Genomic DNA, 27958 nt, shown 5'->3' with positions numbered 1-27958 from the left:
TGAGATAACAAGCAGCAGGAATAATGAGCGGTGTCACTCCACTTTTCATTTTGATGGAAAGTCATTACGGGAGTCAACGCCGGCGACAAAGAGCCATGAATCAACTGCTCTGCTATGAAATTAAAATTGAATCGCCACCCCCCCCCAACCCTCACCCCAAAAGCTGCCCGGGAGCTGGAAGGGGGGCAGGGCCCAGCCTGGAGCATGGTGTTGAGGGGCCCCTTGGGAGCAGAGGTAGTTCCCAGCGTGTCGGTGGGGGGCATTTCACAGCACTGCCAGCCTCTGCACTGGTCAGCCGGGCGCTGGGAGCTGTCTTGATAACAGGCAGCCAGGTAAAGCATTGGCAGTGGCTTGATGGAAGGGCGCCGGGCCGGGGGAAAGCAGGGCTCCTGCTGGCAGCCCCGCTGCTCGCCTGACCCTGGCTCAGATCCCGGGGCGCTGGGCCAATCCCTGTGGTGGGGACGGAACACAAGCCTCTAGGGCCCCACCCAGTGACACACTTCCTGCGGGGCAGGGATCAGGGTCCCTGTGAGGCAGGGGAAGGAATCAGTGTTCTGGTCAGACACACGGGAGGGGAGGGGAGGGGAAGGGCCAGCGTCCCAGTGAGAGACACTGCAGGCCGGGCCAGAGGAATCGGGGCGTGAATTCACATGAGGAGCAGGGTGGGGATGGAGCAGCTCCCCCCCGCTTTATTGAGCAATTCCCTCCCGGCTGCCTGGAGCCCCTGGAAAGGGCAACAGCCGCAGTTGGCAACCTGCCCCCCCGTACACATCTGCTCCTTACAACGTGAGCAAGTCCTGGTTAGCAGAGCCCCGGGGAAGCCTCCTCTGTCCTGCCCCTCTGGGGGACCCCGGCTCCGTAGGGGGCTGCGTCGCCGTGGAGGGGTCACAGGGAGGTGCCCATCAGATTCACAGGGCGCCCGCTGTACCGTTTGGAAATGTCCGTTTCAATCTGAAAGACAGGGCACAGGCTCAGGCCCGGGGTGAGGTTACTGGGGGAGAGGGCAGCCCCCCAAGGATGACTTGGGGGGGAGGGATAGCTCAGTGGTTGTGAGTTCAATCCTTGAGGGGGCCATTTAGGGAAGGGGGGTAAAAATCTGTCTGGGGATTGGGCCAGCTTTGAGCAGGGGGTTGGACTAGATACCTCCTGTGGTCCCTTCCAACCCTGAGAGTCTATGATTCTATGACAGGGGGAGCAGGGACTCCACGGAGGGGGCGGAAATGCTCAAGACAACGAAGCCTGAGTTACGCAGGCTGGGGGCTTTCGTGCATGAAATCAAAATCAGGGGCCTGCGGCTACATGGGAAAGAAAGGGGGGCACCATGCGGGCAGCCTCTGATTCGGGGGGCCCCGCATCACAGGGAGGGGGATGCTGTGGGGGTGAGATCTGACTCGGGGCCCTGCATCACAGGGGTGAGATCTGACCAGGGGCACCGTGGGCCCTTCCCCATTTCTTACTAGTTTCTGCAGCTCCTTGGTTTTCTGTACCAGCAGGTCGAGTTTGGGCTCGAGGGCCCCCTGCTCCTCCAGCGCCTCCTGCCTCTTCTGCGCCGTGAGCTCCTTCTTCAGCACCAGCAGCTCCGCCTGCTTCAGCTTCTGACGCAGGAGCTCGCTCACCCGGTCCACGTACCTGCCCCACGAGACCCAGGTGCGCCATCAACACCCACCAAGACCACCGTCCCCCCGCCCCCAGGGGCTGGCTCTGCAAAGGCCCAGAGCTAGCTCCGTCAATTCACTCTGTCACCCCGATCCTAGGGTCTCCTCCCTCGAGGACAAACCTCCCCACGCCCACAGGAAGGAAGGGGGTCCCCCCCCTACACAGCAGGCTGGGAGAGAGGAGGGGGCCCCCCCACGCACCTTGGGGAGGCCAGGATCAGGAACAGGTGCTGCATTCGCAGGTTGGTCAGCCGGCCAATCAGCTCCCGGACAGCCGACACCATGGCGCCCACCTTGTGCGTGGTCTGGCCCTGCAGGATGGGCGGGGCCAGCTGGAACTGGCTCACTGACACCACGTCGGCCTCTTCGCTCATTTCCACGATGCGCTGGGACAGGAAGGTCTCCAGCTGGGGAGGGAAGGGGAGGCACAGGGTGGGGAGCAGGCGTGGACACCCCACCGTACGTGGAGCATGGCCCTTTAAAACCCCTTCTGCCCCTTGGAGAACACGGCGCTCCTGCAGCCCAGGCGGGAGTGAAAGGGCCCCTTCCCTCCCGCGAGCCAGCTCAGCGCTCCCTAGAGAGGCAGAAATCCTTTGCACGCAGGTGCCACGCAGAGCTCCCAGGAAAGAGGGGCCCTTCGCTGCCTGCTGGGTTTCTCTGGCGCCCAGCCAGGGACCAGGCTTTGGGGTGTCAGCTCCACTACTGTCATGAACCCCCGGAACCCCAACGTCAGGCTTTTGAGCTGTGCTGGGCGGCTGCAGGCCGTCCTCACCAAGGGGAGCCCATGTGCGGCAGTGCCCGTGCTCAAAGGGAAGGGGGTAGTGCCCTACCCCCCTTGGGGGACGCACAGGCTGGCAGCCCTCCTGCTTCAGCTGCACTGGCATGAAGTCCACGAGGTGCCAGAGAGCACCACGGTGCCGGCTGCCTAGATTCCAGTCCGGATCAGGGGTATGAACGTGCCCTTCAAAGCTCCAGATGTTCACTCAAGTACCCAGCCAGCCGGAATAGCCTCTCGCTACGTTTGTGAATCGGGGGCTAGCAGTTAGAGCGGGTGGAGGCGGGGGGGCCAAATGATCAGGAGTTTGGATTGCTGGGCTCTGTTCCCAGCTCTGGGGGTCCAATCGTCAGAACAAGGAGGTCTGGAACGCAGGACTCCTGGGTTCTATTCCAGGCTTCGCACTGAGGCAGCATGTCTTAGGCTGTGCCGTGACTCAGTTTCCCCAGGTGTATAAGGGGGATAAGCAACATACCCCATTCCCCCTTAATTCCTTAGTGTGTGCTAAGCCCTGTCCCGGGATACCTCCATCAGCTCGTCGATGAACTGGTTCCGGGTCTCCGGGCTCTCCAGGAGGGTCAAAGCATCAGGCCCTCGGGCGACTCCATCTGGGACTGAACAGGAGAAGCACACAGGGTAGGGGGTGCTGGGAAGAGGAGCAGGGGGAGACCTCACTGAGCAGCCGCGGAGGGTCTGAGCGGGCTCCCCGCCGGGCACCAGATCGCCTCGAGTCACTGACCCTCACCATAGAGCTCCACATGCTTTCCTGGGGCAGACGCCCAGCAAGACCGGCCTGGTGCGCGGAGCGCTGGGCCCAGCCGCCCTGGCAAAGTCCCCAGGGGAGCAGCCGGCCTCCTTCCAGACCTGGCATCCCTCTGCATTCAAAGCCAATGCGAACCCCCTGCCTGAGGTAGGAAGTGCCATCCCCCGGCGCCCTCTAGTGGCTGCCTGATGTTCATTCAGGTGCTAACTCCACTCAGGTGCCAGGTGTGCACAGCTGGCCGTGCTCTTCCCTTCCCCCACCCCAGGAAGAGCTCTGCTGGCTCAACTCATTTGGGAACCTCAGCTCCCACCGCCCTGTCCCTTCCGAGCAAAATTCCCCCCACCAAGCCTTGCCAGCCACATCCCCCCCCAGCTCCGCCAGGGAGTCAGCCCGCACCCCAGTGTGACAGCGTCTCTGAGGCCACTATCGGCTCAGGTTAGAGACTGGGAAGGAGAAGGCCACAGACAGGCACTGGAGGGTGGCAGAGGTTACGATCCCGGCTGCACGGTTCCCAAGGACATTTCCCGCCCTGTCTCCATACCAGCCACCCACTGTGCTCAACTGCCCGACACTGCCAGCCGCCCCGGGCTGCGGAGAGGCAGAGGAGAAGGACCTTACCCTGGATGCCAGCCTCCAGCACTGTGATCTGCACCGGGTCACCGCCACTCCCATCTCCCCAGTCTATCCCGTCAGTGCCGGCTCCCTGCAGTGAGTCAAAGGCAGCCTCCTGTAAGAACAGGCGCTCTGCCCCACAGCGCCGCCCCCAGGGTGGGAGCCCTGAGCAGCCCTCGCCTTGAGAGAGAAGCAGCCAAGAGCTAGCACTTTACATAGGCCCATTCCTGTTTTACAGATGGGGAAACTGAGGCATGGGGTGGGAACTCACTCAGCAGGGCCAGTGGCAGCGTGGGGAATGGAACCCAGGTCCAGTGCTCTAGCCACTAGGCCACATTGCCTCCACAGTCTACGCCTTCCCCCAGGGTCCCAGCCAGACCGGATCCAGCCTGTATTGCGCAGCATGGCTGTGACCCCACAGGGTGAGTAGCTGCCTGGCCGGCGGATGCCCGGCAGGGGGAAGAGGGGTACAGCACACACCCACCTGTGGGTCAGGTTCCAGTGAGATCCCCCAGTCCACCTCCTCGGCCTGGGCTCCGTCTTCCCCGGAGATGCTGTAATCAACCCCCACGGGGGCAGGTGTGGACTCCACCCCTAAGTCCCCCCAGTCGATCTGCAATGAGAAGAGCAAGACGCCCCCCGAGAGAGGAGCTCTAACCGGCACCAGGCTGGGAGAGCCTGGAGCTGTCAACCCTTGTGCTCTCTCTAGCTGGCAGCTCCATGGCCCATGGAGACACCTCTCCTCTCTCCTCTCCCCTTCGCACAAGCCAGGGGTGACCCTCAGAAGCTCGATTCAGGTGCTCTACGGGAGGCCGCAAATCACGCCAGAAGTCCCGGAGGAGCGGCCGGTTCTCGTGGTACCTCGGCATGACCAGGCGGCGCTGGAAAGCGCAGGGAGGAGGGTGATCCTGTATGTTTACACTGCACTGAAGGACCCCAAGCGTTAGGGATTCCTTCTCCTAGCAAAGAAATGCAGCCACCTCTGGGGCAGAACCAGCGCCCAGCGCAGTCTATAGCACGGAGGGGAGGGAACATTCTGGCCAAGGACCCAGGAGCAAACCCCAGGACCTGAGAGCCCCACGCAGAGCAGAGGGGACCTGGTTTTCTCAGGTCTCTGCCTGCCAGTGAACTCCTGGGACTCAACTTCTCTCCTGGGGAAGATGCAGGGTTGAGTCGGCCTTGCTGGGAACTGAACCTCGGAATCCGGCTGTTTCAGACGTGATGCTCCCAGCCCCACCAGCCAATGAGAATAAGCCAATCAGGAAAGACTGGGTTGAGTTTGGGTCAATTCATTGTGCCTGCCCCACTGCCTCTGTCCCATGCAAGGCCCACGGGGCATTTAGACTCGGGCCCATCTGCTTAGCGACCCCCTTGGGCCATATTCTCTTCCATTCGATGGCAGCCCGGCCGGCACCTACCGCCTCCTCGTCCTGCTGCTCGGGCACCTCCTCCGCCCGTGGGCGCTCCACCATGGTGGGCTCCACCCCCCTCCTCCATTCGTAGACGGTCGAGTTCCCGCGCTCCTGCACGTGTCGCAACATGGGCACCACCTGCTCCGTGGCACTGGAACACACGACAGGGCCAGGGCAGCGTCAGGGCAGCCGGGCACTGGGAGCCCTTCTGCCTCCCCCCCGGCTCTGCTCCTGCCAGCTGCACCAAAGCACACAGTGCCATGGGGGTACGGGGGAGCAGGCTGTGGAGTCTGCATCAGCTGTGACCGGGGAATCTCCCTGACGGCGGCTGCCAGGAGCAGCATCAAGGACCCAGCTCAACTCTCCGGCACGGAGATAACGACCCCTTCTCCCAGCAATGGCACCGGCTGGACGTGGGCGGCTCAGAGAGTGGGAACATAGAGCCCAGGGATGGCACTTTACAGCCACCTTTCTCCTTATCTGGATTTAAACCAGGCTTATTACGGTCTCGGACTCTCCCAGCCCAGGAGGGATGGGGGGAACTCGGAGAGTCGCCGAGGAGGCAGCAAACCAGGCAGCGCGCTCCTGCTGAGAACGTCAGGGACTGAGCCCGGCACTGCCGGGGGTATTTAAAGATGTGCCCAAACAGCCAGGAAAAGCCCAGGGCTTCCACAATCAGCTAATTCCACAGGCAGATCTCAGCTGGGAAACTGAGCAGCAAAGGTGGGTGTGAAACCAGGGCAGGGGTTAGATCTCCAGAAACCGCTTATCCGCAGGACGGGGGAGGGAGGAAAAAGACACCCTGGAGCAGAAGGAAGCCCCAGAATCCTCTTCCCTCTCAGGGGCTCTGCACATTTGGCCTGCCTGCCCCCTACCATGCCCGGATCTGGAGCTACCCAGCCCAGCACCGTTAACACCTCCATGCTGTCCCGGATTCGAGTACCGAAGCGGAGGATCAACTCCTGCTCGAATTGGGGGAGAGAGGGACCAGTCTCTGCGGGGCGTTCCCCAGGCAGGTGTCTGGTTACCTCTCACACACGAACTGCACACAGGCCTGGTACGAATCGATGGCTTCCGAGAGCACCCGGGCCCCGGCCCCGATCTCCATCAGCAGCGCCGGCAGGTCCTTCACCAAGGCCAGCAGCTCCCGGCGCACGTTATCGCCCTGCACAGCGAGATCGAGCAGGGGCGCATTAGAGCAGGGACCCGGGTACTCAGGCCATCAGCCTCCCCACGGGGCTCGCTTGGGCTGCCAGGCTGGGGGGATGGAGCATCTGATCCCAGCAAAGAGCAATGGGTGGAGGAAGGAGCCCTAGCGAATGCTGGAATGCAAGCTGGCTTAAGGGCAAGAGACCACCAATGGAGCCAGAGGGAGCTGGGGTGGGGTTGCCGGGGGACAGCCTCAGCTGCTGGAGCGCAGAACAGGCAGGAGCGAGTGGACGAGAGGTAGGGGAACCGGAGCCCAGTGGATCTGCAGGGCAGCACGGGCAGTTCCACGGGCACAAACCAGCACTAGCAGCCTGGGGGCAAGAAGCCAGCTCAGGACTTGGGGGAAAGAGAGGCACTTTCCAATGCAGGTGTCCTCCTAGCCACAGCCGGCCCTCGTCTGCTCAGACAGCCTCCCAGGGATGTGGGGAAGGCAGGCCCAGGGTCCTGGCGAGGCCCCGAGGTTTGGAAACGGGGAGGTTCCTGGGCCGAGCCATTGGTGACGGGCAGGTGAGGTAGAGCCGGGGGGCAGGGCTGTTCAGGGCACTGGTAGGAATGGCTGTGCAGTGCTGAGAGCGTCCCAATACCGCGGGGGTGGGTCACAGCAGAGGGCACTGAAGGCCCAGCGAGCCAAGCGATGGGGAGAGGTGGCAGGAGCTAGGACCCTCTTGGAAAGGAGAGGCCCAGCCCCTCCCGGGCACAGGCGGGCACGCGGCGGGTGCTGTGTGAGGCTAAGGCAGCGTCCATGCTCTCTGAGCAGACCCAGCCCGTCCTGGGCACAGGGGAGCACACGGCGGGGGCTGGAGCACATGACTTATGAGCAGAGGCTGAGGGAACTGGGATTGTTTAGTCTGCAGAAGAGAGGAATGAGGGGGGATTTGATAGCTGCTTTCAACTACCTGAAAGGGGGTTCCAAAGAGGATGGATCTAGACTGTTCTCAGTGGTGGCAGATGACAGAACAAGGAGCAATGGTCTCAAGTTGCAGTGGGGGAAGTTTCGGTTGGATATTAGGAAACACTTTTTCACTAGGAGGGTGGTGAAGCACTGGAATGGGTTCCCCAGGGAGGTGGTGGAATCGCCATCCTTAGCGGTGTTTAAGGTCAGGCTTGACAAAGCCCTGGCTGGGATGATTTAGTTGGGGATTGGTCCTGCTTTGAGCAGGGGGTTGGACTAGATGACCTCCTGAGGTCCCTTCCAGCCCTGAGATTCTCTGATTCTCTGAGCAGGCCCGGGCCCTCCCAGGCCCAGCGAGGGACTCACGGTGATGCCGTACTGCTTGCAGGAGCTGTAGAAGCGCTCCCGCATCTCGGCGGCCCCCAGCTGGCACTCCTCCTCCTTGCGGCTGTACTCCTGCTGCAGCTGCTGGCACTTGCTGATCTGTTTCTTCAGGGACGGGATCTCGTAGCTGACGTTGCGCACGAGAAGGCTGGCGAGTTCCACTGCGAGGGAGGGGGTGAAGGGACAGACAGGAGAGGAGACATTTGGGGCATGGACCTTTCCCTACCCGGAAAGCCAGGCCAAGCGCAGGAGGATACCCTCTCCGAGCGCTGACCCATTCGCCCCAGCCCCACCACTCACTTTAAGAACGTGTAATTCCAGTACTGAGCAATGGGCCAGGAGAGCAAAAGCTTCTATGCCAGAACGGGCACAGTGCTCACACCACCACTGCCAGGTCTCCCACACACACACACATGCTGCCGTGTCTTAGTTCTGACACGGCTGAGACGGTCAGTGCCGCCGGTGCAGAATGGCTTCTGTGCCCCCCCTCGGCTCTGGGTGAATGACTCGTTTATACAGGCTGCAAAAGGCTAAGGGAAGTGGGGCTGGGACAGGACGCAGGGACCTGGCTCAGCGTGTGCGAGCTGGGAGTACAGGTGAGCTCATGCCACGCAGACGCCGTCCCCAGCAAGTCACACCCGAGCTCTGGTAGGAAGAAAGCAGGCGGCTGCCCGTGGCCGAACGCCTACACGTCCCAATGCGGTGAGGTGAGGCTGTCTTACCTAGGTAGGTGTTTTCCTTTTCATACAGGGACAGGATCTCCTGCCAGTCCTGGAACGGAGAGCAGAAAAAGGGAGAGGCTGAGAAGATGCCCAATGAAGCCAGAGAAGCACAAAGCGTCGGCCCGTGCAGCGTGACAGCCAAAGAACAAGCAGGGGCAGGGCACGCGGCCACACTTGGCGGCGAAGTGGGAGTTCGGTGCTTGGGAATGGTGCAGTCACCGGGGCCCCTCTAACATGGGGCACTGAACTGATGGCATCCACCCATCCAGCTGGCTTAGCGGACACAGCACCAGACTGAGACTTCAGAGACCTGGGTTCTATTCCTGGCTCTGCCACAGGCCTGCTGAGTGACCTGGGGCAAATCACTTCCCCGTTCTGTGCCTCGGTTTCCCCAGCTGTACAATGGAGCTGATGATACCGATGGAAAGCACTAGATAAGAGATAGGGATTATTATTATCACTCGTTTCACACAGGGGCCACCGTACAGGCCCCAGAGAGCAACAGCTTCTAATTGCTGTAGACTCAGGCTGGATTCGAACCGGCACCCTAGAGACGCTGCCTCCATTCATCCCGCTAACAGCCCAGCCCAGCCTGACTTGCTTGAAAGTGGAACCAACTTGGCAAATTCTTGGACAAGTCCGACCGCCCGGGCCTGCCTCCACGGGCTGCTCACCTTCATCCGCTGGGAAGAGTAGCGACCAAAGATGTTTTTAGTGGAGGCCTCGGTCCCTTTAAGAATGTCCACAATCCTCAGGCAGTGAAAATAGTGAATATCTGGAATGAGACAGAGAGCTGGGACGGCAGACGGGATGCGATACCCAGTCACCCGGGGCTGAGGGGGGGGGAAGGGCGAGGTTCCCAGGTTTGCCGTTCAAAGCTCCAGCCCTTCGCACCGTACACTGGCGCAGCAACAGGGCAAGGGGGCACGTGTCACTGGGCTTCTGTCTCCTTTCTGAACAGGAATGTTTGAAATACCCAAAGTCCTTGGGGCTGGATTCCTCTGGCATCTGCAATGGGCCTAGTGCTTGCGAGAGATGACTGGGGGGCAAGGACGGGGACACACAAGCCCCTCAGCCCTGGGATGGACACGCTCACGACCCTCGATCGCAGCAGCGAACTGCCAGTGGGGCCACAGGATGCCAAGCGACTGACCAGGCCCCACGCACGTGAACGGCCTTCCTGGCAAATCCCCTGCATTAATGGGACCCGCCACCCCCACTTCAGACGCTGGCACCCAAGCCTGCATCAGGGAGATCCTCCTCCTCTCCCCAGCCCCACTCACAGGATCCTGAGAGCAGCTGCTTGATCTCCTCGCTCTCTGGCATGTCCTGAATGGCCGCGTTGATCTTCTCGCGGATAGTCAGCACGTGGCTCTGCCATTTCAGGTTGCAGTGTCTCCTGTCCACCAGCCAATCTGCAGCAGGGACACACGGAGGTTAAACACCGCGGTATCCACCAGCAGGAGCGAGGGGCAGCCGGGAGACGGCAGAGGGAGGGCACTGCTGCGGGGGCTTCCAATTCATAGATTCATAGATTCATAGATTCAATCATTGGCTCAGGGATGGGAGTCCCTCACCTCTACGCAGCTGCCGTAAACGCGGTCAAAATGGGTAGTGACGAGACGCCATCGTTACCCTCTGGCGGCTGTCCAGTAGCCCCTCTGAGCTGGAGGGTCTCCGGGGGGGCTGCACCACAAGCTTCCCCCCCACACACACACTCCTTGCTGGCTGTCTCAGCAGAGAGAGATGAAGAATGAACTAACTTCTCTCTTACTTCTCCGAGCAGGGAGGAGGCGTGTCAGTGTGCTAGGGGATCCGCACCCAGCCCGTTCGGGGGATCAAGGGAGGACTCCAATCGCAAGCCAGCGCCCCACCCATACACTGACCCCACTAATCTATACGAGGCCTGTGCTGACAGGGGCAACTCTGCTCCACTTCCTCCGGGGTTTCATCCCAACGGGAGAAATGACGACAAACTCTTCTCATTCCCGAGTCCTGCTGAAATCGGAAGGACACGAGCTTCACGGTGGAAGGAAACTCGTGCGTACGCTGACGGCCCATTCTCTGGCCCACCTAACCCCCACCCCCTCCAGCATGTGCCCCCTCCCACAACATCCTCCCTCTCCAGCTGGAAGGTGGGGACAGGAGCTAATATCCTACCTAGCAGCTTGCTTGTCTGGATGTCAATCGGCAAATTCTGATAGTCCTGGTGAAGAGAGACAGACATTGCCATAAATAGGGAGAATCTGCGGGATGAACAAAGCCTGATAATACAGGTAACAAAGCCAGTGCGTGGCCTGTAATCCTCCCCATCCGCCACACCTTCCCACCCACACCCCTAGCATCTGCCATCTCCCAAGCCCATCTCTGACACTTCCCTGCTACCCCAGCTCCTAGCAAACGATGCTCCCCAGCCCTTGGGTTCCATGTCCTAACAGAAGGCAAAGGTCTAGTCTCTTGTGGTGCTGATCCAAACTTGGATGCTCTACTTTCCTGGACAGACAGAGGACATCCGGGGACAATGGGTGAGGTTATGCTCAGCCAGGGTATGACAAAAGCATTGTCACGACCGCACCGAGCGTTCGCAACTGTTTTTGTTTGGAGACCAAAAGTCAGCGGGAGGATAAGTGAAGAGATTTCCACCGGAACTCTGAAAACAGTCGACTAATACAGCGAGTGCAGGAGATGGAACTCAGACAGTGGTCGGGCCTAGACTGGGGAACTCCCCGCCACAAGAGATCTGAAGGACTAGGGGTCTCACGGGGCTTAGAACTAAATGCAAAGATTTAGCTCTCCTACAACAGCTCTACACCCGTGCACACAGTCAGTGTAACCTGCTTGATTAACAGAATTTAGTGTGTTTAGGTTTGACTCTTCCAGGAGGAAACCAGAGAGGTTATTTCCCAATTGTTTCTTTGAAGGACTTGGGCCTAAGTGCCTCCTAGGTATCTAGGCATCTAACTCCCTTAGGTGCTGAAATATCCCGGGGGATCTGGGCCTCAGATACAAGGGGGATGAGGGCCATGTGAGCACCTAGGCATACAGATCAGAGCAGCGGTTCTCAACCTTTCCCACCGTGGGGGCCTTCACTCCTCCATCAATCTGTTCCACAGTGGAAGCCGCTGAGACTCCCCTCCAATTTATCATGGGAAGGGGAGCAGCTCCCTGACACCTGTTCACAACCCCCAGTTTGAGAACTCAGGCCTCAAAGAAACGTATATGGTGCAAATCCAAGACAACCAGCACCCCCTGAGTGGGGGGGACTCCTCGGGGGGGCAGGGAGGACCCTCTCCGGGGGGGTGCGGTGCTAGTGCCTAGTGGGGTGAGGACAATCTCCAGGGTGGGGGGCTGCCCTGGTGGGGGGAGAAAGGACACTCTTTGGGGGGGGGCACCCTGGTGGGGGGAGGACAACACTCTCTGGGGGAGCTGCTCTGGTAGGAGGAGAGGACACTCTCGGGGAGAGGGTTGCTCTCGGGGGAAGGCTGCTCTGGCGCGGGGGGGGGGGGCGCTGCCCTGGTGGGGGAGGGAGGACACTCGGGGGGGTGTGCTCTGGTGGGGGAGGGAGGACACTCTCCGGGGGTAGTGTCACCCTGGACAGGGAGGGGGGCTGCTCCAGCCGGGGGGGGCTGCTCTGGCGAGGGGGAGGACTCTCTGGGGGGGGGTGTCACCCTGGACAGGGAGGGGGGCTGCTCCAGCCGGGGGGGGCTGCTCTGGCGAGGGGGAGGACTCTCTGGGGGGGGGTGTCACCCTGGACAGGGAGGGGGGCTGCTCCGGCCGGGGGGGGTAGCACTCTCCGGGGGCGGGGCCGGCTCCCACCTGCATGCCCCTCCGCCCAGCTCTCTCCGGCCTCCCGCGCAGCCGCTCGCCTCCGCTCGTACCTGTCCCAGTCGAAATTTGGAAACTCCGCCCCCTCCGCCCCCCAACCCAGCCAATCACCGGGCAGCACCCCAGGACGGCGCAGCCAATCAGGGCGTACGCACGCACGGGGTTACCGCGCCCAATGAAAAAGAAGCAAAGTGCCACGTGCCGGCGTTCCGATTGGCTGGAGCGAGGGCGGCACATTGACCAATTAGAAGGTGGCTGAGAGGGGGATAGTGGCGACAACTGCCCGGCAGGTGGCCCCAGCGAGCTGTAATCGCAGGCCCAAACGGGAGGGGGAAAATGTGCTCTACTACGCACGCGCAGTCAGGGTTAGGTGACCCCACCCCCATGTGCTGTGTGTGCTTGAACCCAGCCCCCAGCTGGCCCTGGCACCCTGGGACCTCAGCTCCCTGCAGCGGGGGCGGGGCAGGGCGCCCCCCAGCAATAGGTTGGGGGCTGCTGTGTTAAGTTAGCTGGAACACATGGGCCAAAGGTGTTAACATAGATTCATAGATTCTAGGACTGGAAGGGACCTCGAGAGGTCATCGAGTCCAGTCCCCTGCCCGCATGGCAGGACCAAATACTGTCTAGACCATCCCTGATAGACATTTATCTAACCTACTCTTAAATATCTCCAGAGATGGAGATTGCACAACCTCCCTAGGCATCACCCACTCACTGTCCAACAGCGTTAACAAGGTCCAGGGTAGAGACCTGAACCTGCCTAGTACCAGGGCAAAGACAGCCCTGAAAACCCTCTTAGCCTTTCATTAAAGAGGCGGAAAAGACGGGAAAACAGCGAAAGCGTCTGCCACATAAAGGACCGAGTAAGGCTTTCGTTCTAGCACGTCCCTGGAGCTGCAGAGAGGCTTTAGAAGGAATAGCCCCCTTGTCTGACAGTGTCAAAGACATACACAGGGTCAGTCCCACGCTATTAGCGCGACGAGGTGGGCGAGGGAATATCTTTTATTGGACCAACTTCTGTTGGTGAGAGAGACAAGCTTCCTGAAGAAGAGCTCGGAAATCTGTCTTACCATCAGACATTGGTCCAATAAAAGATATTACCTCACCCACCCACTCAAAGACGGTAATTACTGTCCTTTTGCGGAAAAGAGAAGACCTTAACATGGACTGGAGCTGCTGTTGTTGTTACAGTCCGATCCCATTCCATCCCAGGTAGCATTTTGGATTTAGCTGGAGCAGGTAGAGGTGTGATGTTATCTAGGTCCCTCTCTCTGACCTGGTCTGGTCAGTACATCTCTTAAGATTAGGGGGATGAAGACGCAGGGGCCCAGGAAACAGTGTGGGCAGCAACCATGCTGGTGAAACTTGCTCCAGTAGCCTCCATCTGTTCTTCTGTCTCCCCCACGCCCAAGTCTTTTTCTTTAAGGACCAAAAAAGGGAGTGACGGGTGGACTAGCCCACCCCTTATTTTGTCCACCAATTAGGTCCAATATCTGACACATCCATTTTGGTTCATTAATTTCTGGTTCCACTTCTAGCTTCGCCAAGCATGATTTCAACATAGTCCTTGAATCATATCAATATGGCCTTTTTTTGTTTGCACTAATGTAGTCTGTCTGGTCCTCTTGCCTCTGTTCATTACACTCATTATTGAACAGCAGCTTGACCTACTTTCCATCAACAATTGTTACGATAGGCGATGGTAACATCTTAGGAACTTTCATGGACTTTTTCCATTTGATCTCATGATTAGGGTAGATCTGTAGTCCCACTGATCACAAAATCAAATTTTCCTGCAGAACCCCCACCCCTGTCTTCTGACCGGCACTTTTGTGGGTGTCCTCAATAAACAGGGAGCCAGACACCGCCTCGATTTTGTTTTGCTTCCGCTAGCCTCCCCCAAGAGTTGGTCACATTGTGTAACCTTGGCACACATGATATAATTGTTGGCACAGGGCAGGTTGCCAGCTGCTTGTCCTGTTGCAGGGCCTGAAAAATATTGCTTTTGACCTTTTTCCTCCTTCCAGTCCCATACATGCAAATAAATACACTGAGTTAACATGGGGAAAGATTGTTTCCTTGTGTGTATTTTATTTTGTAAGGCTGCCTTTAAAGCCACCTTAAATCCCAGACACCCCAGGCTGCTTTCTGGGAGGAATCCTGAGTATTGAAACTGCTGGGCATGAGTTTGTGGCCAACGTGAACACAATGTGAAGCCATGTTTTGTGCCCAGTGTGGAGCGAGGTCACTAGGGACTGGATTTATATAGATGCTGGTTTTCTTGAAGAGCTTCTACTGGCCACTGAGTAACGACCTTCATGGTGGCAGGTGGAGGGAAAAGGTGTCTCTGTACGATGTCTCTGTACGAAGCATGTAGGGAACAAGGCAGGATGTGGGGTGAAGGTTCAGAGGGTTTGGATCTGCCAGTGAAGTTCTAACCCTGGAACTGGGAGCAACTGACTAGCTCTGGGATTGGTGACAGGATAAAGAGCCTTTCACCTTTATGTTGGTGATTTAAAGTTATCTGATCTATGTGAAATGAGTTTGATGGGCCTCTGCCCAGAGGTCCCTCTGCACCTATTACACGTGACACTGATTGGCCCTTATGTTGGCAGTCTCAGCAAGGAGGCAATGGCGTGAATCAAGAATAGGTGTGCTGGGCACAGGGGCAGCATGTGAGCCGCCGGCTGGGGGAGGCTAGCCCCCAGCTCCGTCCCTTCCACACTGCCCCCCCCCCCCAGTCAGAGCCTTCTACTGGCCACTGAGTAACGACCTTCATGGTGGCAGGTGGAGGGAAAAGGTGTCTCTGTACGTTGTCTCTGTACGAAGCATGTAGGGAACAAGGCAGGATGTGGGGTGAAGGTTCAGAGGGTTTGGATCTGCCAGTGAAGTTCTAACCCTGGAACTGGGAGCAACTGACTAGCTCTGGGATTGGTGACAGGATAAAGAGCCTTTCACCTTTATGTTGGTGATTTAAAGTTATCTGATCTATGTGAAATGAGTTTGATGGGCCTCTGCCCAGAGGTCCCTCTGCACCTATTACACGTGACACTGATTGGCCCTTATGTTGGCAGTCTCAGCAAGGAGGCAATGGCGTGAATCAAGAATAGGTGTGCTGGGCACAGGGGCAGCATGTGAGCCGCCGGCTGGGGGAGGCTAGCCCCCAGCTCCGTCCCTTCCACACTGCCCCCCCCCCCAGTCAGAGCCCAGAGGTCCTCCCAGCGCAACTGCTGGCCCCCGCCCCAGGCAAGTGCCCCCAGCCCCAGAGTGAATCCACGTCCCCCAGCCCCAGAGCACTGGGACTGGGAGGGCAGGTGAGACCCAAGCCAGGGCCACAGAAACTAGTGGAGCTGCACCGAGCAGGAAGCAAAGGGGGGGTGGCTTGGGGATGGAGCATGGGCGGGACCACACCTGGCTGTTTGGGGAGGCACAGCCTCCACCAGCCTATGATAACCACCGTCCACGGCTGGGCCCACTGAACTCTTCTACGCTTGCCACACGCAAATTCCTCGTGGAGCGGGGTGGGGTGGGCAGGTTTCCCCCAGAACAACAGATCTTGACATTATCACCCCTTACAGATGAATGGGGCAGTTCACAGCTCTCAGAGCTGCTGCACCAGGCTCTCTGCAGACTCAGGCAGACGCCGTTTGCTTCCCATTTTCAAGCTTTCCCTTGCAGCCAGGAGAGGTTGAGACCTACTTCCTTTTTAAAATGAAAGTTGCACTTCTGATGTAGTCACCTGACTAAGGAAACCGCAACCCTTCGGCACCGACCTAGAGTGCCTAATGTCTTCCTCCGAGCGTGGCCAGATCCCAGGCAGAATTCACTAACGGTTGTGAAGCGCGATAAGATCCTCAGAGGGAAGGGAATTGTGAATAGTCATTATTTAGTATTGAATTAATATTCATTCATTTGCATGAAAACAGGATCTCGGGAAACCAGAGGCAACCACTCCAGCTGGGAAAGAAGCGGAAGAACCATTCCAGAGTTTACTAAGCCAGTGACTTTAATACAGAAAAACACGGGGCCGAGGGCCCAGAACCCCCAGAGCTGGAATCGGAACCATGGAAAGGCTCCCCAAAATGTCAGCCGGGGTAGCACTGTGGTGTCTGAATGACAGAGGCTTTGTGCTTTTGGCCAATGGCTCGGGAGGAACGTGCCATCTGTCATCCCCGCGGGTTTCCTGACAGCAGCTCTAGACCGGCTAGCACAGCCGCGGCTCCAGCCCACGCCGCTGCTTGCTGAGTGGCTCTATTGAATTGGATTTTAGCAATAATGAGGGTTCAGCCGTCAAACAAGGCAGCTGCGGGAGATTGCACGTGGGAGACTGAACAGGCAAACAAATCGCCCTGCGCGCTGGGCTAGGCCTGCACATGGACACAAGGAGAGCACCCCCACACTCTGAGCTATGCATGCCAGGTACACCCAGGCGTACCCTCCCTCACCTACGCACACACACACAAATAACCCCTGGCTCCTAGATAACGCTTGCATCCATCAAGCAGTTGTTTCCACCGAGTCTCTTTGTCGCCTGGGGCTGGGGCTGACCCCTTGGTCACTGCCACGCATCATGCCGAAGTGACGTTGATTGCCCCGCTGCGATTGGATCTGTCTCGGTGATGAATGGCGCCAGGCAGCCCCCTCCTTCGATCTGCCCAGCACCATGTGTTCAGCCCCCAGGTGGCTGAGGTCTTTCACCTGACAGAGAGAGAGGCGTGACAGTGCTGGGACAGCTGGATACCGGCAGCACTGAGAGGGCTTTCGGGAAGGGCAGCTAGGGACAGAGGCTCCTCTGAAGGGCCCCGCGGGACACAGGCATTTTCCACTGGAGCCTGCTCCCTGGAGATGGGGTTGAAACCGGGCAGTCCTCCAAGAGGTGGTAGAGGACACCCTGAAGACTCCCACTCGTGGGGGAGACCCCACAGACTCTGACTGCGGTGTCTCCCACTGGAGAAGAGACCCCCATAGAGAGTGGGGAGATCCGATGGACTCCCACCCCCTCCAAAGTTCCCCGCAAGATGCCCACGGCCAGAGCCACATTGGCACCACCTGGGGACAGGGATGACCGTAGGTTCCACCGTCTCACCAACGCCTCTGTCAAGCAAAGTCCGGCTTCCAGCCCCAGCTCCGGAGGGGGATGGGGAACGCACAAGAGGCACATAGGGTTGCCTGCATCCACCCCCAAGTCATGGAGCTTGGCAAGGAGCTCGGAGCCGCCTCGAAGCTGGCAACAGAGCCGTGAAAAGTTCCCCTCGGGGCGAAAGTAAACCACAGCCCGGAGCTGGGTTTTCCCAGGCAGTCCAGCCACTGGCATGGAGTCAATGGGCTTTCTGTAGCTTCCCGAACACACTCTGCTCTTTCTTCCTGTTTGCGTTGTTTGTTCAGCCCCTCCTGCCCCACACCCCCGCTCAGTATCACCCTCCTCTGCGCCCCCAGGCATCAGGAGCAGCATCTATTGCCTCCGGGTAAATTCCACTTGCTTCCTGGAAACACAAAAGATCCCAGCAAAGATTTACCTGGAACAGAAACCAGGGGGTCCCGGCAAACCCACCCTCCGTGACTTCAGCCACGCCGAAGAGGAGTGTGGTCTGGTTGAGCAACCCGAAGGCCACACCCGCCCCTACCCTGATCGGAGTGCCTAATGTCTTAGGCTCCACCATCTTGGTTCCTTTGTGTATTCCCTGGATGTGAACGTTTCCTGGCTTGCTCTGTTTCCAGTCCCATTTGTTCCAGAGACCCAGTGGTAGGACTCTGTCCATTTGCGCACCCCTGCCCCATCGGGGAAGGGTTAGAAGGCAGCACCCAGAGAAGCCTTCAAAGGTCATCAGAGGATCAGTATAACCCTAGGGGAGCTTGGCCTTTCATCCTGTGCATAACTTGGGAAACAGCGCCATCTAGTAGCTAGAGCGGGCACTCAGGCCTGCTGGATTCCCGTCACGGTTCTGCCACTGATTGGCTGTGTGATCTCAGGCAGTCCAGGTCCCCTCTCTATGCCTCAGTTTCCCTTTCTGCAAAATAGGGAGAATGGTAAGTCCCTGTCTCCTGGGGAATAGCGAGGCCTAATTCATTCATGGCTTTAAGCTCCTCATATGGGTAGCACTAGAGACAGGCGAAGCACTATCGTCCCCGGGCCTTCTCAATGCATGCATAGCTAGGCACAAACTCCTTCTAGCTAGAGTATCAGGGGCTGAAGGTTGTGCCAAGCGCTACGGGAAAGGCCATTTTCCTTGGATTTACACGCAGGTCTCAGATTTAGTCCACAGAGGTGAAATGACTGGCCAAGTCACCTCAGCAAGTCAGGGGCAGAGAACCCCGGAGTCCTGACTCCCCCTTTGCCGCTCTAACCACTGCCCTGCCCTGCCTCTCGTATGCATCATAACCTGAGCTGTAGCCTCCAGGAGCTGTAGAGTGAGCAAATAGAATGGCTGACCTATAAAATGGCCCAACAGAAACGCTATTTTATGCAACACACAGTTAACCTACTGAACCGGCTGCCGCAGGATAGATGTCTGGGTAGATAGGCTGGGATGTTAATGAGTCAAACGGTGGAGCGTGCTTCAAAAGAGCATCGGACGTTCAGACGGATAAGGATCATGTCTGCAGGGAAACCAGCTAGGATAAAAATAAGTAGAGCCACTGCCCTTCAATTACAGGTGATTGCCAGACGGGGGTCAGGAAGACGCTTCTCTCCCTGGGATAGCGGAGCACAGCCGGGGCTGCACCGTCAGAGCACTGGCCAGCAGAGATCAGCTTGGAGAGACCACTGATCAGAGCTCCAGCAGCAGTTCCTATGTCACTGCCTTGGGAGTCAGGTCTGGGATTCCTTCCTGGTTCCGCCACCGACTCATTGTGTGGGCTTGGGCGAATGGCTTCCCTCTCTGTGCCTCGGTTTTCCCATCTGTAAAATGGGGCTACGGGATCTTGGCCCACCTTTGGGGAGTGCTTTGAGATCTACGGCTGGATATTGCTAAGCATTAGTATTGTTAAAATTATAGCTAGTGCCAAGCGGCTCAGAACGAACGAGAGCTCGGCTCTGTGGTCTGAAATCCTGCCAGGCGGGGCTGCTTCTCTGGGAAGTAAACTAGCCAGGCCTCAGGCCCGCCAGAGCTGATCTGAGCGCTGGTTCAATCCACCTGTGGGGGAGGAAGCGGTGATATTCATGGCAGCTTTGGATCCACTTTCACGCCTTCCCTGGAGCTGCCCGGCAGGATCGTTTGTACAAAAAGCAGAAGCCGAGCTTTGGGCGAAGGGGAGAGTTTAAAGAGCACGTTCTGCCCTCAGCTATAGCCAGGCAACCCCACTGCCGACCAGGGACGTATGGGGCGGCTGAGGGCAGCACACGCGGCCCTTCAGATAGATACAATTTCTGCTTGCAGGAGCGTCCCGTGTTAGCCTAGTCCTAACCCATAACGCAGCACATTGCAACGGGGCCCTGCTGCCTCTGGGGCCGTGACAGTAGGATTTTTAGGGTTCCATTACTCTGATGTTGTCCCCGCGGAGACGGACCCATGGCAGCAGAGCAAGGGGGGAAACAGGAGCGCGATGGGGCTGGTGCGGGCGGGTGCCGAGCCGGGGGCAGGCTGCAGAGGAAAGCAAAGATGGAGGAAGGACCGAGGCCAAGAGGCGCAGAAAGAGGAACCGGTCTGGCAACCAGTTTAGCCAGAGTCTAGTTTCGACTAATCCTTCAGAAGGAAAGAATAGCGAAAATACAATATCCTGCTAGGCAAATGGCACCAGCCGCTTTAACCCTTGGCTGCCCAAGCACCAGGGCGTCAGGCCACCTCGAGACCCTCCCCGTGGGAGCCCTACTCTGGAGAAGCCCCTGCCCCTTCCTTTCCCCATGCCCCAGGTGAGCGCAACCTGAGCTGCCTGTAGGACGCCAGTGGCACCAGCCGTCCAGATCGGGTTTCCCCTGTCATGAATATTCAGAGCTCCCCTAGCCCAACCTCTGCTACTGTTTACTTAGGCAGGAGTGGCTGGATCTCAGGTTAACCTTGACACAGAGCGAAAGGGAGCAACAGGTAGAACAGCAGCACCCCTGCACCTGCCTCCGCATGCACCTGAGATGTGACAGCCGCTGCCCCCACCCTCTCCTGGCACAGCTCAGCCTGCCGGCCCCTCAGTTGGCAATAGCGCCCCGGAGCTATCCCGGCCCTCGGTCCCGTCTCTCCTGCCACTGAGTGCTCCCGGGGGGAGCAGAACGCACCCAGCAAGGGACTGAATCGAAGCAGGTGTGTTGGCCTGGGTGTTTTCGGGGATGGGGGGGGGGGCAGGAGAGGGAAACCTGAGCCCAGACCCATGAATGTTTCATTGATCAGTACTGCCGAGGACAGGCCAACCTGGTGCCGAGCGCCGTCAGCTCTGGGGAAGTTGAGGGGCGCTCAGCCCCTGACAGGATCGGGTCTGAAGCCGGCTTCAGGAGGTGGGTAGCTGGGCAGCTCTTTGTAACCGGCCAGGTTTGACCGTGATCCAGGGGCGATCTGGGCGGCTTGGGGGGTCGGGAATGGGAGTTGGAGCCTTTCCCCTCAAGTGGGGCCCGTTACCCCAAGCCCGGGCTGGCAGTGACCGAAAGCTGCTCCTGTGGGATTGGGGATCCATGGGAATGGGGGTGGGGGGGTGTATAAGGGGCATTCGTTTGGATCTCATGGTGCCATCTCAGCAGAAAGGTCCAGGAGTCAATGGGCCAGGGAGACTCAACTCCTCTTAGCCATAGAGATGTAGGCACATGCCGAGGGGGCGTTTTGGGGGGATGGCTACCTTGCCTTTCCCCTGGCTAGCCCGGATCGGTGGCTATCAAGGGCCATCAACCCAGCACCTTTCACGGGACGCTTTTTTGGTCAAGCTTCAGCCTTCCCAGGTGGAACAGACAGCTGGTGCCTCCCAACCCACTAGCCCAATTCATCCCTGACTAGACCTGCTGAAGCATCTCTGGGGTCTCTCCGGGACAGAACGAATGGCGGCAGCGCCAATGGAGGGGGGATACAGCGTTTGTTCCGTGCAAAATGGGCTTTTAGCTTAACCCTTGGCAGCCAAACGAATGCTAAGGGGCGGTGGGAGGTGGGTGTAGAAATACTGGCCATTTGCAGCTCCTGAAGGGTTATACCAGCCCCCCCGTCTTCGCCGGGGCTGCCCCCATCACATGCAAACACCGGCTACAGATGGCAAGGGGCTCCCCCACCCCCAGTGGGTCACTGACATATGAAAGCGACTGGACGCCCCGCGGCAGCTCCCTCCATGGGAATCACCTGCGTGGGGCAGGGCTGTGTGGGTTTTGGGGTGGCCAGTGGGAATTTAGGAGGGTTGCTTAGCGGGTAGGTAACAGCAGGAGAGGGGTCTCATTTCACAGGGCCCCAGGAAGCGCTGTATGGAGAAGAGTCTCTCATGCCATCTGCAGAGCAAACGGGCCACTCAGGGCACAGAGAGAGTGAATACGGGGGGAGGGGTAATCGGGGGGATCCAGAGGGCAGAGATCTCAGACACTGGCAACCTTCCCCACCAGGCATGAGGGACTGACCCCCCCCCCCCACATACCCCTGCCTGGGCTCTGCTATTCTGCCCGAGCTATAAATGTTTAACTTGATGAAATATTTGATGGACTTGGCCCAAGGTTACTGCTACTTCTCATGGGATGTGCCCTCGCCACCCCCCACCCCAGAAGCCTGCCTGTGCTGAAATCCCCCCCACCACCACCAGCTGATGTAACACCGACCTCCCAGCTTGCAGGAACTCCACCCCTCGGTCACAGGGCTGGCGAGGGGAAATGCACCCCCGCAGGCTAACAGCACCCGTGGGGGCTTGGGCCTGTCTCAGGCAGGCTGTGCTCAGGGGGCAAGAGGACAGCTGAGCCGGGAAGCCCAGAGAATTCCTAGCCAACCAGGCTGGCCACATCCTCTGGCAACCTCACCGTGCCCTCTCCCCTCCCTCAGTACAGGAGGTCCCTGCACGTGACCATGGGTTCCATTTCCCCAGAGAGACCCACTGGATTTCAGGGCCAGGGTGACGTTGACTGGGCTTTGGCGACCGGGCTCATTTCTTACATGGGAATTTTCCTTGCACGTTTATGCTGCTTGTGCGTGCAGGCGTGTGTGTGTGTGTGTACGTGTCCTTCTGGGACTGTGCCGGCCGCTGTTTGCACGTACCCAGGGATCTCTGTGAATGCGCGAGTCTGTTTGCAGGTGGATGTACAGCCAGGCGACGGATGCATGCACTGGATTCTCAGCAGGTGCATGTATGTCCGCACAGGAGTGTCTGTGCAGACAGGTGCCAGACGGGTGCTCAGACAGACAATCAAACGGCACTGTGGGTGGTAAGGGCTCAGCACCGGGCTGAGGGGGGGCACAGCAGTTCTGTACGGGATGTTCTCGAGGCAGCATCTCGCCTAGAGCAAGATGGCAACAGAGCACCCTCCCTTGCTCTCCGGCTTGGAGCGGAGGGTGTGAACGGGTGCAAGCTGCAAAGGAGCGATCGGGCTCTGTGCTGGGAAAGGGACCGTGCTACAGTGGGGGAGCGTCCTTGAACCTATCCCGGGGTTCCGACCTCATCCTGATGCAAGGGACCCGAGTCTGACATTTATCCTCCGCGCCCTCCCACCCTCCCACCCTGCCCTTCTCCCGGCCCTCTGCTCCCAAACGGTGACGTAGCCCCACCGGCTGTCCGAAGTTCACTCCAGAATCGGAGAGGGGCCCCCGCAGAGCCAGGCGCCTGAAGGGCAAAACACCCTGTCCGTCATTCACACTGCTTCCAACACTAGGATGAACCCTTTGGGGACTAGGCCCAAGTTTCTATAGTTTACATAAAGACAAATCCAGGTGAGCTGTGCCAACGCCAACCGAATGGCTGTGGCTCTCCAGTGGGGTGACTCTGACCCACAGCCCCTAAAACCAAGCTGCTCTACTGGCGGGGGCTGTTCTGCAGGGCAGTGGCGAACGGACTCACTGATCAAACAGGCCTTTTCCACAGCTAATGACCCCAGTGCCGTACCCCTTCCTTGGCAGTCAGCCTGCTACGGACTGATCAGGGAGACTCTACGGAGCGGGCCAGTTTTTCTTAACCTCCCCTGGCTGCACAAATGGACAGACCGACCCAGGGGAGGCCGCCCAGCTGTGCCCATGTGAGGTTTTTCCAACTCACTCCAGTATATTGCTGAGTGTCTTCAAGAGCTCGGCTGTCGCTCTAGGTCAGGCAGTGCTGATGCACCTGTGTACGGGACACCCCATGAGGGACTGACCTCCCCCCCCACCTCCTTCCCCCTCCCAGCTGCCACGCTGGTTATAGAGTGATTGAATGTTTCTGTACAAACAGCTGGAGGGAGCGATCAAAGGGTGAGATACGCCCTCAGCAAACACCCAGATGGGATCATGCCGGAGGCTGTTGCCGTCCAGGAAAGAGGCAGGGTGGAAACCAAGGACTTGAAACTTAGAGCAGGAGCGCTGACTGGACCTGACTGCGGCGTCAGGAGCGCTGGATTCTATCTCTGGCGCTACCCTTGGGGCAAGTCACTTGGCTGTGACTCAGTTTCCCCATCTGTAAAATGGGGATGAACAGGAAACGGTTCAGCTTTACTCTGGCCAAATTTCCAAAGGCACAGAGTGAGTTTTACCTCGGGGCTTCAGGGTTAGGTCTTGCATACGGCCCAAATGCCTACGGGCCCCAGAGATGGCCCCGTTCAATAGAGCCAAGTATCAGAGGGGTAGCCGTGTCGGTATCCACAAAACCAACGAGGAGTCCAGCTCTGCAGAAGTGGGTTTTTTACCCACGAAAGCGGATGCCCAAATAAATCTGTTCGTCTTTAAGGTGCCACCGGACTCCTCGTTCCAGTTCAGAAGAATGAGTCAACTGGATTTTCTGATTATTGGGAGCACGCTTAGGCAGGGTAAGGCAGGATAAGAGCTGGGCCGTGGCCCCACAGCCTTTTCTGTCAGATTAAGACGGGGAGTAGCAAAGAATTACCATGGGGAGAGAGGGGGAGAAAAGTAGCAAGGAGAACATAGACTGATGTGGGCAAAGATAAATGGGTTGGAGTCGGCTCTTTGACGCAATAGTGGTTGTAGGCCCCAGGCAAGATCAGGGCTCCATTGTGCCAGGCACTGTGCAAACACATCACAAGAGAGTCCCTGTTCGGATATTTAAGTAGACCAGACAAGCACCAGAGAGGAACAAGAGGCACAGACAGGGGTAGTGACATGGCCCAACGTCCCACCGTAGATCAGCGGCTCAGCCGGGAGTAGGAACCCTCCCCAGGCCTCCCGCCTCCAAAGCTAGCGCCCTAGCATCTTGCAAATGAATAGCGGCCGCTGCGGGCGCCGAAGGCTCGCTGCGCCAGGCTGCGTCGTCACGTTGCAGTGAGTCGAGGCTGCAAACACAGCACCACAAAGCGATAGCTGCGGGGGCCACCGCTCCTTTGACCTGGGTCTCATCAGAGGCCTTGCTGAGACTTGACTGAGTTTTGAGCCGTGAGTTTCCCCCCACAGCAATCACTGCAGCAGCTTCTTCAGAAACAACCGCACGGGGGATGCCTGCTCCTCCTCTCTTGTTGGCAGCGTTGGTCCTTGGGGCGGGGGGGAGAACGGAATGGCCCTCTCCCTGGGGGGCAATGGGCTCTGAAGGGAATCCCAATCAGCAGGGGGATGGTCACGCTGACCCACGCCCATGAAAGGGGACGGGAAAAGTGGAGACAAATCAGATGGCGCAGAATGGGGATGGACAATGGAATGTATTGGCTTGTGTGGGCAAGCAATGCTGCCCTCTAATGATCAGCCCACAGGGTAGAAAAGGGACCTGTCCTTACTCTGCCATCTGAAGGAGCTCTCCCTTAGCACAGTTGTGGTTTTGGAGTTGAAGATCCAGGGTTCTCATCTCCGTTCCAAGGGAGGGCATGGTATAAAATTGATCCGATTGGCCAGGCAAACAGCAAACCCTAGGAAAAGGGTCTGCTAACCTATCTGCCTTCTCTCTAGAGACACGTTCCTCTGCCACCAGAAACCACCATGGCAGAGACCAACAGCTGGTGGAAGCTCACCTTCCTGCGGAAGAAGAAATCCACCCCCAAGGTCCTGTACGAGAGCCCAGACATCTATGCCAACGAGAACCACCAGGAGGCCACACGGACAGAGGCAGGGAGCAACGGTGGCGCCGAGAGTGAATTCAACGCCCGGCTGGAGAAGATCGTGGATAAGAACACAAAAGGCAAACACGTCAAGGTCTCCAACTCCGGGCGCTTCAAGGAGAAGAAGAAAGTGCGAGCCACGCTGGCTGAAAACCCCAACCTCTTCGCCGATGGCGAGCGGGAGGAGAAGTGAGGCAGGGGAAAGCAGGCATTGGGGGGAAAGCGCTGCAGGGTGGGACCAACGCCCTGAGGCCCTCGCGCATGGACCCGTCACGACTCAGAGCCAGCCTAGATGTCAATTCTGTTCTCTCCGCAAATGAAGTAACGAGGGGGCAGGGGCCACCCCGCTGTAGATTTCAAAGACTTTCGGTCCTGACGTGCACTCGCGAAGGAGAAAGGACTCGATACTTTTTATTTAATACAAATCATCATATTTAAAATAAATGCCACTGGGGGACTGTCACGAGCTGGAGGTGTCCAGGTCTTGCTCTGAAGCCTTGGAGGTGGGGAGGAGTCAAACCCAGAGCAGCTCAGAGGCCTCTTGCAAACACCCTCAGCGGTGCCCAAGGGCCCGCGGCTAGAGCCAGCGGTCGATGCAGGGGGCCATGGGATGGGAGGAGCCGGTTTATTCTCATCCACCCTGTTGTTCTACCACTGCACCTAGAAGATGGCTGAGAAGGGCTAGGAACTTCATCTGGCTCGGCCCTGGGGGATTTCCCAGCAACTAGCCTCCGCTCTGTCCGCACCCACCAACACAGGAAAGGTAAACAGAAGATTGGCTGGGAGACAGAGTTGCACCTTTTAATACCACAGAGATTAGTCCCTGGCCTGGGAAAGAGAAATACTTGGCCACAGGCAGTCACCAGCTGAACTACACCACTCAAGGCAGAATTAGGAATCGGACCCGTGATCTTCATGTCCTGGATAGCAGCACTCAACCAGTTGAGCTAAAGGAGAACCACCCTTAGCTGTAGCAATAGCCTCTCTTGGCCTCCGGCTACTAAAGAACAACACTTGAGTAGATCTGATCTTCCAGCCGGGGGTGGGCACTGGGGTAAGAGAACGAAAGATTCCACTGATAGGAAAAACTGCTGCCAATCGGGTGGGGGGTCTGGGGCTTTGGAACGGGGTTACGGCCCTGAGAGCTTATTTTCTTTGACCACTTTCTCTCACTGCTGGGCACTGGCTGATGTAGAAACCAGCTGGAGTCTGCCAGAGGAGAAGCCAGACAGTCTAGTGATTAGCACGGGAGCACCGGGAATGAGAAAGCCTGGACTATGCCTCGGTTTCCTGCTATGAGCAGTAAGGGGCCATCTTTTGAGTCAGCTTTCTGACCATAATCTCCCTTTTAAGTTTCCTTCTGCACGGGTGAAAAATGCTGAAGGACACGCTAATGTTCCCAGTAACTTCAATTCAAGGTTATTGGTTAACTGCATTCATCTGCCTCTGAGTGGCTACCAGCCACACATACCTGGCAGCCCAGGTGGACTTTAGCAGCAGAGATTCTAATAACTCACTCATCAAGCCATTTTGCACTCATAAAACGCGCATGTTTTGCTGAACTTTGTGCACAGGAGCAGCTGCTGAATTCACGTTGTTTCTGGCCGAAGAGCCTGTTGCAATGATGCAGAATTCCCCCCCTCCGGGTTACAAAAGGAAAAGTTTGCTGACCCTTTTAATTTCCAAGGGCCGTTTTGCTGCTGCTACTTTAGAGGCCTTGATCTTCCTGGCTGGTGCTTTCTTCATGTTCAGAGTCACTAATTCATGGGGTGGGCAGTTAAAAGGTGACCCGTTCCCCATGCTGGTGAGAGTGAGGTTTGGCCACCGTACGCAAAGTGTAGGCCAGTTGCGGTGGCTTATGGGGGGGGGGGGGGGGGGAACACCTTGCACCCTTAAGAGACAAAACACGCTTGTAGCTCATAGTTAGGGTTCATAGCCGGAGCCTGACACTGATTTTGTTTTTTGAAGACGCATCTTTTGTAAGTGTTTGTAGATGTTCTTTGTTAATAAACAAACCTGAAAACAAAGGGAGCTCAGTGGTTGATCTGTGAAAACACCCCCAGGCTTGGATTAGATTGAAAACTGTTCTGCTTGGCAAGATGAGGGACCCTCACCCTCTACCACTGGACAAGGGGGCAGGTGATACTGTATCTATTAAAAAATTAAATAAATTAATGGAGGTAGCCTATCTTGTAGAACTGGAAGGGACCCTGAAGAGTCAGTGAGTCCAGCCTGCTGCCTTCGCTAGCAGGACCAAGTACTGATTTTGCCCCAGATCCCTAAGTAGTCCCCTCAAGGATTGAACTCACAACCCTGGGATTAACAGGCCAATGCTCAAACCACCGAGCTATCCCTCCCCCTAAATTAAGGGAGGTGGTGTCTCCCTGCACCTAGCTGTAGGTGATGAGTCTTCAGGGTAGGTTTGACCAGACAGCAAGTGTGAAAAATCGGGACGGGGTGGGGGATAATAGGCACCTATAGAAGACAATGCCCCAAATATCAGGACTGTCCCTCTAAAACAGCGACATCCGGTCACCCCACTTCAGGGCCTCACGGGTGCCACTGTTGAGTCTCTGGAATGCTATTTTCAGGACTCTCGCTCTT

At 57.8% G+C, this 27958-nt stretch overlaps 2 protein-coding genes across 3 annotated transcripts; one reads left to right on the top strand and one right to left on the bottom strand.

Annotated features, from left to right (window-relative positions):
* Positions 1-651: 651 nt before the first annotated feature.
* On the bottom strand, positions 652-12376 carry CDK5RAP3 (CDK5 regulatory subunit associated protein 3). Its single transcript, XM_005301880.4, has 14 exons — positions 12241-12376; positions 10585-10630; positions 9708-9839; positions 9099-9199; positions 8425-8473; positions 7685-7863; positions 6246-6382; positions 5224-5368; positions 4290-4418; positions 3812-3896; positions 2956-3044; positions 1857-2062; positions 1458-1629; positions 652-951 (listed from the first exon to the last, which is right to left on the bottom strand). The coding sequence occupies exons 1-14, from the start codon at positions 12244-12246 to the stop codon at positions 886-888; spliced, it is 1542 nt and encodes a 513-aa protein (XP_005301937.2). The 5' UTR covers positions 12247-12376; the 3' UTR covers positions 652-885.
* Positions 12377-20234: 7858 nt separating this feature from the next.
* PRR15L (proline rich 15 like) lies at positions 20235-27381 on the top strand. 2 transcript variants are annotated; one of them, XM_065577604.1, is made up of 2 exons: positions 20235-20480; positions 25206-27381. In XM_065577604.1, exon 2 carries the CDS (start codon positions 25236-25238, stop codon positions 25545-25547), a length of 312 nt encoding a protein of 103 aa, XP_065433676.1. In that variant the 5' UTR covers positions 20235-20480; positions 25206-25235; the 3' UTR covers positions 25548-27381. The 2 variants fall into 2 exon arrangements, with proteins under 2 accessions (XP_065433676.1, XP_042700463.1); XM_042844529.2 differs by having other exon boundaries at positions 20249-20671.
* Positions 27382-27958: the final 577 nt, after the last annotated feature.

This window comes from Chrysemys picta, chromosome 24 (assembly GCF_011386835.1).
Source record: "Chrysemys picta bellii isolate R12L10 chromosome 24, ASM1138683v2, whole genome shotgun sequence".
Classification (NCBI taxonomy): Eukaryota; Metazoa; Chordata; order Testudines; family Emydidae; genus Chrysemys; species Chrysemys picta.
The sequence above is the reverse complement of the archived record's forward strand: the minus strand, read 5'-3'. Positions and strand labels throughout refer to the sequence as shown.